This window comes from Chiloscyllium plagiosum, chromosome 25 (genome assembly GCF_004010195.1).
Source record: "Chiloscyllium plagiosum isolate BGI_BamShark_2017 chromosome 25, ASM401019v2, whole genome shotgun sequence".
In the NCBI taxonomy this organism is placed as follows: Eukaryota; Metazoa; Chordata; class Chondrichthyes; order Orectolobiformes; family Hemiscylliidae; genus Chiloscyllium; species Chiloscyllium plagiosum.
In genome coordinates this window covers 50,103,411-50,116,248 of record NC_057734.1, presented here as the reverse complement: position 1 = coordinate 50,116,248, position 12,838 = coordinate 50,103,411, and the positions used below count along the sequence as shown (strand labels likewise).

General features: G+C 43.2%; 1 protein-coding gene across 3 annotated transcripts in view; it reads left to right on the top strand.

The window, feature by feature from the left end:
• The window catches only part of dgcr2 (DiGeorge syndrome critical region gene 2), a 97,529-nt gene that overhangs the window by 77,105 nt on the left and 7,586 nt on the right, over nucleotides 1-12,838 (top strand). For all 3 annotated transcript variants that reach the window (XM_043716160.1, XM_043716158.1, XM_043716159.1), the window contains exon 9: nucleotides 7,592-7,744. In XM_043716160.1, the coding sequence (XP_043572095.1) occupies nucleotides 7,592-7,744 (153 nt within the window). The remainder of the gene's footprint in view (nucleotides 1-7,591; nucleotides 7,745-12,838) is intronic.

The following is a 12,838-nucleotide window of genomic DNA, read 5'->3' as shown; positions in this document are numbered from 1 at the left end:
TTTTAAAAAAAAACTAGGTCTAAAGAATAGAACAAGCAAAATGCAGCCCTTACCTACTTACCACAACGGGTCTTATTATTAGGTTAGAGGAGGAGGGAGGGTGGGAGGCACTACCTCTGTAGTGCCTCGGGTTCTTCTCCTGCGCGCTTTTATAGGAAAACAAACCTACCCAGGTAAGCTTGTGCTATACCAGCTTCCGGCTGCCCCTCTGGTCGTCGTCACTTCCACCTGCTGCTCCCGCTCTTTCTGTGAAGAGAAAAAAAAACACCGCTGCCCGCTACCGGTAAGTAATTTTAAAACAAACTGTCTCACCTTAGCTGTAGCCTTCCGGGTTTGTTTAAACTCAGCTGCTGCTCGCACTCAAAATGCCACCTGCAAGTTCCCCTGCAAGTCATTCACCATCCTGACTTGGAAATAGAGAGGAACCTTGATTATCCGAACATAATTATCAGAATTGTGGATTATCCAAGCAAGATCTGAAGGTCCCATAAAACCGTTACAGCTGAGATGTGTTACCGAAAATGGTGCGATGATCGCGTCTTTTGTTTAAATGATTAAAAGTGAAAAAGATGTACAAATGTTACATCAAAGAGGTGTCACTGACACTGGTGCAACAATCTCAGTTGGTCAACTGTAGCAGTGTTAAAATAATTTTAACACATAAAAATGACTGACATGCTGAAGGATTTAAATGCATGACAAAATCAGTGGTGTATTCATTCCCGCTGCAACTTTGTTCTGAGTACATATCTGTTATAAGTTGTTGAGTTGCTATTACCATGTCTGTGAAGAGAAAGCTGACAGCATTGGCAATTGAACTAATTCAGCAGGTAGATGGGAACCCAAATTGTAGTTCGAGTGTACAGGAGGTTGCAAGTAGTGAGGTCCGAAATAAGGTTTCAAGGTCGCAAGAGGGCCTCAGCAAGCAAGAAGTTGGTTTGAAGTGTGTTTACTTCAGTGCCAGGAGCATCTGGAATTAGGTGGGCAAACTTCCAGCATGGAAGTGTTGTGACCATTTCGGAGACAAGGGTAGAGAAGGGACAGGGAAAGACAACGGAACGAGGACATGCCGCAACCCAAAGGACTAGCCACACTACCATACATCAAGAACATCTCTGAACTGACAGCCAGACTACTGCGACCACTAGGACTTTTAACAGCACACAAACCAACAGCCACACTCAGACAACAACTAACCAGAACGAAGGACCCGATACCCAGCATGAGCAAAACTAATGTAGTGTACAAAATCCCATGCAAGGATTGCACAAAACACTATATAGGACAAACAGGAAGACAGCTAACGATCCACATCTACGAACATCAACTAGCCACGAAACGACACGACCAGCTATCCCTAGTAGCCACACACGTAGACGACAAGCAACATGAATTTGACGGGGACAACACTACCAGTATAGGGCAAGCGAAACAAAGAACAGCCAGGGAATTCCCAGAAGCATGGCACTACAGGGGACGAAATGTTTGCAACAAAAACTTCCAGTTCGGCGAACAGAACCACAGCAGGAATGGTTGTTGCAGGTTCCAGGATTTAGATATTTCAATAAGAACAGAAAAGATGGTAAAAGGAAGGGAGGGTGTGGCATTGATAGTCAAGGACAGTATAACGGTTGCCTTGTCTACTGAGGTACTATGGGCTGAGGTTAGAAATAGGAAAAGAGAGGTCACCCTGTTGGGAGTTTTCTATAGGCCTTCAAATAGTTCCAGAGATGTAGAGGAAAGGATAGCAAAGATGATTTTCGATAGAAGTAAGAATGACAGGGTAGTTGTTATAGAGAACTTTAACTTTCCAAATATTGCCTGGAAATACAATGGTTCAAGCACTTCAGGTGGGTCAGTTTTTGTCCAATGTGTGCAGGTCGACAGGCCAACAAGGGGTGAGGCCACATTAGATTTGGTATTGGGTAATGAACCCGGCCAAGTATTAGACTTGGAGGTAGGTGAGCACTTTGGTGATAGTGACTACAATTTGATCATGTTTACTTTAGCAATGGGAAGAGATAGGTATATATTGCAGGGCAAGAGTTATAGCTGGGGGAAAGGCAATTATGATGTGATTAGGCAAGGTTTAGGATGCAGGGCACGGGCACAATTGAAATGTGGAGCTTATTCAAGGAACTGCTACTGCGGATCCTTGATAAGTATGTATCTGTCAGGCAGGGAGGAAGTTGTCGAGCATGGGAGCCATGGTTCACTAAAGAAGTTGAATGGCTTGTCAAGAGGAAGAAAAAGGCTTATGTTAGGATGAGATGTGAAGGCTCAGTTAGGGTGCTTGAGAGTAATAAGTTACCCAGGAAAGATCTAGGAAAAAGTTGAGAAGAGCCAGGAGGGGATATGAGAAGTCCTTGGCGGATAGGATGAAGGAAAACCCTAAGGCTTTCTACAAATATATCAGGAATAAAAGAATGACTGCAGAAAGATTAGGGCCAATCAAGGATAGTAGTGGGAAGTTGTGCGTGGAGTCAGAAGAGACAGGGGAAGTGCTAAATGAATATTTTTTGTCAGTCTTCACACCAGAAAAAGACAATGTTGTCGAGGAGAATACCGAGATATGGGCTACTAGACTAGATGGGATTGAGGTTCACAAGGAGGAGGTATTAGCAATTCTGGACAGTGTGAAAATAGCTAAGTCCCCTGGGCTGGCTGGGATTTATCCTGGGATTCTCTGGGAAGCCAGGGAGGTGATTGCCGAGCCTTTGGCTTTGATCTTTATGTTGTCATTGTCTACAGGGATAGTGCCTGAAGATTGGAGGATAGCAAGTATTGTCCCCTTGTGCAAAAAAGGGAGTAGAGACAACCCTGATAGTTATGGACTAGTGAGGATGTGGGTGAAATGTTGAAAAAGAGAGAGGATTTATAATCGTCTACAAAGGAATAAGTTGATTAGGGATAGTCAACACAGTTGTGTGAAGGGTAGTTCATACCTCACCAGCCTTGTTGAGTTATTTGAGAAGGTGACCAAACAAGTGGATGAGGGTAAAGTGGTTGATGTGTATATGGATTTCAGTAAGGTGTTTGATAAGGTTCCCCACGGTAGGCTATTGCAGAAAATACGGAGGCATGGGATTGAGAGTGATTTAGTGGTTTGGGTTTGAAATTGGCTAGCTGAAAGAAGAACGATGTTGCTGATTGATGGGAAGTGTTTGTTCTGGTGTTCAGTTACTAGTGTACCGCAAGGATCTGTTTTGGGGCCACTGCTGATTGTCATTTTTATAAACAACCTGGATGAGGGCGTAGAAGAATGAGTTAGTAAATTTGCAGGTGACACTAAGGTCACTAGAGTTGTGGATAATGCAGAAGGATGTTCCAGGTTTACAAAGGGACATGGATAAGCTGCAGAGCCGGACAGAGAGGTGATAAATGGACTTTAATGTGGAAAAATGTGAGGTGATTCACTTTGCAAGGAGAAACAGTAACACAGAGTACTGGGCTAATGGTAAGATTCATGGTAGTATAGATGAGCATAGTGATCTCTGTGTCCATGTACATAGATCCCTGAAAGTTGCCACCCAGGTTGATTAGGGTTGTTAAGAAGGCAAACGGTGTGTTAGCTTTTATGGGTTGAGGGATTGAGTTTTGGAGCCATGAGGTCATACTGCAGCTGTACAAAGCTCTGGTGCGGCCGCACTTGGAGTATTGCGTACAGTTCTGGTCACCGCATTATAGGAAAGATATGGAAGCTTTGGAAAGGGTTCAGAAGAAATTAACTAGATGTTTGGTATGGAGAGAAGGTCTTATGAAAAAAGGCTGAAGGACTTGAGGCTGTTTTTGTTAGAGAGAAGGAGGTTGAGAGGTGACTTAATTGAGACATACAAGATAATCAAGGTTAGATAGGGTAAACAGTAAGATCCTTTTTCTTCAGATGGTGATGGGTAGCACGAGGAGGCATAGCTTTAAACTGAGGGGTGATAGATAAAACACAGATGTTAGAAGTAGTTTCTTTACTCAGTGTGGTAGAGGGGGTGTAGTACACATTCCCTGCAACAGTAGTAGACTCGCCAACTTGAAGGATATTTATATGGTCATTGGACGAAAATGGAATTATGTAGGTTAGATGGGCTTCAGATTGGTTTCACAGGTTGGCGCAGCAACGAGGGCCAAAGGGCCTGTATTGCGCTGTAATATTGTGTTCTGTGAACCGAAAAGCAAGATTTTACAACATCTGCATCATGGTGAAAAGCATCAAAGATTGCAGAAGATTACAACATTGGAACAGCAGTAATATCTTTCATCGGGAAAGCAAGACCATCAATCAAGAAATTTATCAACCAAAGTGACACTTCAAATGCATTAAAAAGAAAATCCATGATGTCAGCGAAAGATGAGCAACTCTATCAAGCCATATTTTTGTGGTTTTCACAGCAGGTGAAAAGGGGGTGCCCGTATCTGGCCCGATGATACGAGAAAAAGCTACCAGTTTCCATGAATGACTCCATGCCGATGAGGCCCATCGCAAGCATATCATTGGGCTGGTTACAGTGTTTCAAACATCATCACGGCATTCGGCAACTCGGTGTTCTTGGAGAGCAGAAGTCCGTGGATGACAGCACTGTGGAAGGGCACAGAAACAACAATCCGTCATCCGTAAAGGAAATTATGAACTTGAACAATTATACGATGTGCATTGCCGGACAAAACGATTGCATCCACTGCCGAAAAGCAGGTGTCGGGACGTAAAGTACAAAAGGATCACATTAGTTTCCCTTCTGTCAACGCCACCGGCACTCATAAATTACTGCTTGTCTGCATCTGGCGTTATGCTAATCCACATTGCTTCAAGAACTCGTTTTCCACAAAGTACAAATCAACAAGACAAGGCATGGATGACACACCCACTTTTATTCATCCTGATTTTAGGAAGAATTTGTACCTGCCGTCAGATCGCATTTAGCAAGCATTGGACTTGAGCAAAGTGCCCTTCTGCTGTTTGAACCCCATGTTGTCATTGCTATGAAAGGCAGCCAATTAGAATCACCAGACGGAGCTGTCAACTATTTGTTTCGACCACTTCAAAGTTACAGCCACTCGATCAGAGAATCATTGCAATAATGAAGAAATATTATCTCCGTAGCACGATATGTGCCTTAATAAAAACTATGTGGACAAAGGAATGCAGCAAATTATGAAGTCATCCACAGTCAAGGATGTTCATTTGTTGCTATATCTTGGGACCGCACCAAGCCTTCAACAGTTGCAGACTGTTGTTACAATGGCTTGCATGTTGTTAGCCGTGACAGTGCAGAGGACCCCCGTCCAGATCATAGGGTACCCACTGAAATCACCGAAAACTGCAGACAGCTGGGATTAGGAAACTTTGTAGAGGCTGAGATTGATGCTTGGGTAAACTGGCAACGACTTCAGAACAGAGACACTCAGCAATGATCAGATTTTTAACATAGTCATGGAAGAAAAATTGGAGGTGTAATGAACAGCGAAGAGGGTTACCTCAAATTACAACAGGATCTGGGCCAGATGGGCCAATGGGCTGAGAAGTGGCAGATGGAGTTTAATTCAGATAAATGTGAGGTGCTGCATTTTAGAAAAGCAAATCTTAGCAGGACTTCTGTACTTAATGGGAAGGTCCTAGGGAGTGTTGCTGAACAAAGAGACCTTGGAGTGCAGTTTCATAGCTCCTTGAAAGTGGAGTCGCAGGTCGATAGGATAGTGAAGAAGGCATTTGGTATGCTTTCCTTTATTGGTCAGAGTATTGAGTACAGGAGTTGGGAGGTCATGTTGCGGCTGTACAGGACATTGGTTAGGCCACTGTTGGAATATTGCATGCAATTCTGGTCTCCTTCCTATCAGAAAGATGTTGTGAAACTTGAAAGGGTTCAGAAAAGATTTACAAGCATGTTGCCAGGGTTGGAGGATCTGAGCCATAGGGAGAGGTTGAACAGGCTAGGGCTGTTTTCCCTGGAGCGTCGGAGGCTGAGGGGTGACCTTATAGAGGTTTACAAAATCGAGGGGCATAGATAGAATAAATAGCCAAAGTCTTTTCCCTGGGGTCGGGGAGTCCAGAACTAGAGGGTATAGGTTTAGGGTGAGAGGGGAAAGATATAAAAGAGACCTAAGGGGCAACTTTTTCATGCAGAGGGTGGTACGCGTATGGAATGAGCTGCCAGAGGATGTGGTGGAGGCTGGTACAATTGCAACATTTCGGAGGCATTTGGATGGGTATATGAATAGGAAGGCTTTGGAGAGATATGGCGGTTGGGATATCTGGTTGGTGTGGACCGAAGAGTATGTTTCCATGCTGTACATCTCTATGACTCTAAGAGCCGTGGATGATAGGGAAAACCAGATACCAACACCACCTGCAGTCCCCATTAACGAAGCTATCAACAGTTTGTGATTTTTCATGGAGTGGTATGAAGCACAAGACAATGGCAGTGCTGTTAAGTTGATGCATCTTTGTCAAAGTGTTATTGTTCACCAAAAAAAAAGACAGAAGCACCTCAAGCAACAGCGGCTAGATATTTTCTTTGAAAAGTAATAACCGGCCTCCACCTTAATGAATTTTATCTATACAAAAAGTAATTTGATTTGTAAAATATCCTGAATTTTTAAGTGATATCCAGTGTTTGTACAAATTTTAGCAATTGAATGAAATATAAACTCTAAACGTGCTTTTTTAAGAATTGCATTCAGTATGGCTTCCTTTGTTTTAAGGTAAATCAATTACCCGAATAATCAATTATCCGAACAAAATCCTGCCCGCCCATCTCCTTTGGATAATAGAGATTCCTCTGTATATTGCTATTCCTTTACTGTCACTGAGTCAAAATCCTGGAACTCCCTCTTTAATGGCATTTTGAGTCAACCTACAGCACATGGACTGCAGTAATTCGAGAAGGTGGCTCACCACCACCTTCTCAAGGGCAGTTGGCATGGACAATAAATGCTGGCCATTGACACCAGCTGCTGCTCAAGTTTAAAAATCAACTGATGACTGCTGGCTCTTCCCAAAATTGGGATTGTCCAGAGCACCGGACTAGTCCTGGAGTTCCCACATGGCACAGGGTGTATTTTCCACCCTGCCATGCCTCTATTTATTAGATTATTAAACTTTTATACTTGAATAAGGATGACCCCACACCCCCAAATCAACTGTTTCTTCAGTGCTGATGCCCCTATTTTATATGGAGGTTAACAAAAATGTTTTTGCTTATTACTCAAAACAATTTGGTTGTAATTCACTATCCATGTTAGTTAAATTAACATTATCTTCTCAATTTGGTTGCTAAGCAGATTTAATGAAGTTATAAATTATCAATTTGGCTTTGGGTTTTATATGAATTAATCAACTGAGACTTGATTCAATTTGATTGGTTGAGATTAATACATACTAGTGTAATCTAATGTTTCCTTGTATGTGGTGTTATCTTTGATTCCTCCCCCTTGTGTTGAGTTTAGATCAGACTCTCAAAATACAGGCCGCACCCAGTTCTCATGGACAGCTTTCTGTTGGCTGCTGTTTGGAGTACATCAGTGCTGTCTTCTGTCAGAATTGCTGAGCATGAGTGACAGTATCTGTGTGAATCATGTGCTGATGTAACTCTTATGTCTACAGATGGCAGCAGTATTTTTGATTCTATGGCGAGTGGAATGCGTTTGATTGTGAGCTGCATCTCCTCCTTCCTTATCCTCTCGCTGCTCCTCTTTATGGTTCACCGATTACGACAGAGACGCAGAGAACGAATTGAGTCTCTCATTGGTGGCAATTGTAAGTATTATATTTGTCAATATAGTATTATTATACTGTATTGTCTTCCTTACACTCATGTCAATGCATGCATTTTTGAGAATGATGGCATCCACCTTGACCTTCATTGACCCTTGCTGTGTGTCAGTTGCTTATCGGATATCCTGTACTGTTATGTCCCATGCAAACATCGTCACCCACTTCTGCACGAGTTTGAGACTGCTTCAGATTTTGTAATCTTGGCATGTGGATGAGTTGAACGGAAGGATCTGGTTCCATACTGTACATCTCTCTGACTCTGTTACTTGACCCTAACCTGCACCTTTGACTCTATAAGACATCCGTCAGTATTTCAGCTCCAGTGTGCCCCACTCAGGCCTTGCCTAAACCCATCTGATATTGAAGCCATCAGTCACACCTTTGGTATCTCTGTACAGGTAGTTCTGGGATAACATGTGTTTCAGCAGCGTGATTTGGCTGTAACATCAGTGGAGAATTAGGGAGCTTACCTCCGTTGACAGCACAATTCCAGCGGGGATCGGTTCACGTGTTTTGTTCTGTGCGTGTAGCAATGTTCTTGCCATTCAGTACATGCACCAGTGTCCATGCATGCACGACATTGGTGCCAGTCTTCGTACCGTTCTGCACATGCACCAATGTCATCTGCTGACAGAACAGTTTTCTGTGAGAGGTACTGTACAGAGAGCAGCTTTCTTACATTTTTTAAATGTACTGTTAAATTTACTTTTGTTTTGTTAATAAATATGATTTCAGCCTTCATTCAGGCTGTGCTGTACTTTGCGTTAGAATTTTGGGTGAATTTTTTTTTTGAGCGATCGTGAGTGATATTTTTTTGCTGGTCTACCCCTAACTCCACCTTTCCCATAGGCCCGATTATTTACATTAAGCAAGTTTTCACTGGAACGTAGCTATGTGGTTATAAGAGAACTACCTGTACTTGACTCCTGGCCAATGTTCCATCCTCTAAATCTCTTCCACCCATATTTTAATTTGCACCACATTCCATTCCTTCCTCAACCTGTGCTTAGTGATCTATATTGCCTTGAGGTCCAGCAAGTTGAAATCCATTTCTATTTAAAAAAAGCTCATTCTTCTTTTCAAATGCTTCTGTGATTTTGCCCTCCCTACTCTGCAATATCTTCCAGCTCCACAACCCACTGGGATCTGTGCTTTTCCCCCCTCCTTTTTTTTTTAAACACCCCCCCCACCCACCTTTTATCCCCCAGTTGAATATGCTTCATCATTGGTGGCTGTGCTTTCAACTGTCTAGATCTTAAGCTCTGCTGCTTCCTTTCTGACCCTCTGTGCCTCATACTTAATATCCTCTTTAAAGATCATCCTCAAAGCGTACTTCTTTGATAGGCTTTTGTGTGAATGTGCCAAGTTATATTTACTATTGGCTCCTGTGAAGTGCCTTGGGTCATTACAGCACCAACAATGCCATATAAATGCAAGTTGCAGAAGTTACCAGTGTCCTAGCAGTTCCATCCAAGCCATTTACATTGCATATGCAGCAATTAATGCACTTTGATCATCCATCCTGTGTCTTTGTCCACTGGCTCAGGAGGTGACACCTTTGCCCAAATCAAGTTGTGATTTGAGCCAATTTTCAGGCGGATCAAAAATTCATCCAGGTTCTGATGACTCTGAAGAAACTGAGGACAGTCATTAAAGTTGGTGGCCAGAGCATAATACTGTCTGCAATGTATTTAGACTACCTAGCATTTAATTGGAGGAGTTGTGGCCAGTCTGGAAATGGTAATGTATAAGTAGTTTGATCACTCTGAGGCAATAGAGAATTGGAACTGGGTGTTGGCTGAGAGAATGCGTAAGCTTAGCAGATGTGGTCAAAGAATAACTTGTGGTTGAGAATGAGTTGAATGTGAAAACTGAATATCTGTATAAAGTGATGGTATATGCTATTAAGAGTCAAACAGGCTAGAATAGAATCAGGCAAGAGCAATACCTCCTGAGGATGGGTGACGTATTGGTGAGGAACACACTTGTTCTATTAGCAGAGAGGTCAGTAACCAGTGGCATAGATTTAAGGTAAAAGGTAGAAAGCTAAAAGAAGAGTTGAGAATTTCTTCACTTCAAGGATAATGGGAGTCTGGAACTCACTGCCTGAAAGGGTGATTGAGACAGATGCGTAGAACATTTAAACAATATGTAGATATTCACTTTTGTTGCCAGGAATGCCAACCAAAACCTAGAAAAGGGGTTGTTGTGGCCAGATTTTTGTTGACTGGCATGGACACGAGCAGCTGCATGGCTGTCTCCTGTGCTGTGGGTTCGCCACAAATGAGTTGGAATATTTACAAAGTCGAGGGAGGTTAAGTGAAAGCTGAAGACAGTTCAGGAGTAAGAGTTACAGCACTAAAAGAGGCCATTCAAACCATCATATCTGTGCTGGTCATCTTGCACCTATCTACCAGCAGCATGCGCTTAGCAACATTCTGACTTGTCGTTCAGATTCTGCCCAGCATTGCGGCCTCAGTGCAAACATTGCCGAAACAGCTGAATTCCAGAGGTGGGATGCGAGTGATCATCTTTGACATCAAGGCAGCATTTGACCAAGTGTCATTTGGAGCTCCAGCAAAACTGGATCTGGTTGAAATCATACAAGCACAAGGGAAGATGGTTGTGCTTGTTGAAGGTTTGTTACCTCAGCTCCAGGACATCTGTGGGTTTTCTTCAGAATAGTGTCTTTTGCTGACAACTTCAGCTGCTTTGTCAGTGATCTCTCTAATGTAAGGTTAGAAGCGGGAATGTTTGCTGTTGCTTGCACGATATTGAGCACCATTTGTGATACTGAAGCAGTCTGTGCCTGAATCATAGAATCCCTGCAGTGCGGAAAGAGATCTTTTGGCCTACTGAATCTGCACCTACCCTCAGAGCATCCTATCTCTGTTAACCCTGCATTTATCATGGTGAACTCACCTAGGCTGAGCATTTCTGGATACTATGGAAGGTCCTGAGAAGTGTTGTGGAACAGAGGGACCTAGTAGTACAAGTACATAGTTCTTTGAAAGCAGTGTCACAGGTAGACATGGCGGTGAGGAAGGCATTTAGCATGCTGGCCTTCATCGGTTGATGCATTCAATATAGGAGTTCGGATGTTGTGTTACAGCTGTATAAGTCATTGATGAGGCCACACTGGGAGTATTGGTCACTCTGTTATAGGAAAGATATAGTTAAACTGGAAAGAGTGCAAAGAAGATTTACAAGGATGTTGCCAAGACGAGTAGGCCTGAGTTATAGAGAGATGTTGGCCAGGGTGAGACTTTATTCCTTGGAAATTAGGAGAATGAGTGACTTTATTGAGGTGTTTAATAGCATTAGGAGCATAAGTCGGATGAATGCATATAATCTTTTTCGTAAGGATGGTGAATTGAAAACTAGTGAGCATCGGTCTAAGGTGAGAGGGAAAAGATTTAAGGAGGACCTGAGGGGCAACTTCACACGGAGTGGTGCGGATGTGGAATGGGTTGCTAGAGAAAGTGTTTGAGGTCGGTACAATAGCAACATTTTAAAAACCTTTGAGTAGATACATGGATGGGAGGGGTTTGAAGGAGTATGGACCAAATGCGGGCAATTGGAGCTAGCTGAGTAGGCAGCATGGACCAGTTTGGGCAGAATGGCCTGTTTCCATGTTGTATTACTTAGCCACAATATTTAGATAGAGTCACTATGAGAGCAGACCAGAAGCTGTGATTCCTGCAGTGAATAACTTACCTCATGACTCATAACCACCTGTCCACCATCTGCAAGGCACAAAGCAGGAGTTTGATAGAAAGCACCCCATTTACCTGGATGAGTACAGCTCCAACGATACTCCAGAAGCTTGACGACATCAAAGCAGCTCACTTGATTTGCACCACATGCGCAAAAATTCACAACTACCTTCAGTGTCATTGAGTCAAAATCATGGAACATACTCATTAATGGCATTGTCAAGAGTGTGGTGCTGGAAAAGCATAGCAGGTCAGGCAGCATCCAAGGAGCAGAAGAATCGACGTTTTGGGCATGAGCCCTTCATCAGGAATCGTCAGGGCTTACGCCCGAAACATGGATTCTCTTGCTCCTTGTATGCTGCCTGACCTGCTGTGCTTTTCCAGCAACACACTCTCGACTCTGATCTCCAGCATCTGCAGTCCTCACTTTCTCTTCATTTAATGACAATGTGTGTCTACCTACGTGAAATGGACAGCAGCAGTTCAAGGAGGCAGCTCGCCACTACTTTCTCAAGGGCAACACAAGTGAATTTAAAAAGTCTGCAGTCCCATTTCCAGCCCTTGTATGCCATGGCATTTGTGATCATGCAAATACTTTGAAATAATTTGATGGCTTCTACCTCTGCCAATTTTTACCCCAGTGTTTTCCCGAAGCCACCACTCTGGGTAAATTATTTTTCCTTAAATCTGCTGTAAACCTCATTCCTTTTCTCTTAAATGTAATCCTCCTGTTTATTGGCCCATCTTCTAATGTGAAAGGTTTCTTCCCATCTACCCTACGCCCTTCATAACTCTGTACTCCTTAGTCAGATCCCTCTTCAATCTTCTCTGCTCTTAAGGAAATCAACCCCAGCCTGTATAGTCGCTTTTCATAGTTGAATCGCTCCATTCAAGCAACATCCTTGTGAATCTTCTTGCACTGTCTAGTACAATCATATCATAGAGTCATAGACTCGATGACGGACCCTTCAGTTTAACTCGTCCATTCCAACCAGATATCCCACATTAATCTAGTCCCATTTGCTAGCATTTGGCCCACATCCCTCTAAACTCTTCCTATTCATATACCCATCCAGATTCCTTTTAAATGTTGTAATTGTACCAGCGCTGAAAAATGTGTTGCTGGAAAAGCGCAGCAGGTCAGACAGCATCCAAGGAGCAGGAGAATCGACGTTTCGGGTGTAAGCCCTTCTTCAGGAATGAGGAAGGTGTGCCAAGCGGGCTGAGATAAAAGGTGGGGAGGGGTGATGGGAATGCGATAGGTGGAAGGAAGTTAAAGTGAGGGTGATAGGCCGGAGAGAGGTCGGGAAGAAGATTGCAGGTCAAGAAGGCGGTGCTGAGTCCGATGGTGCGGACTGAG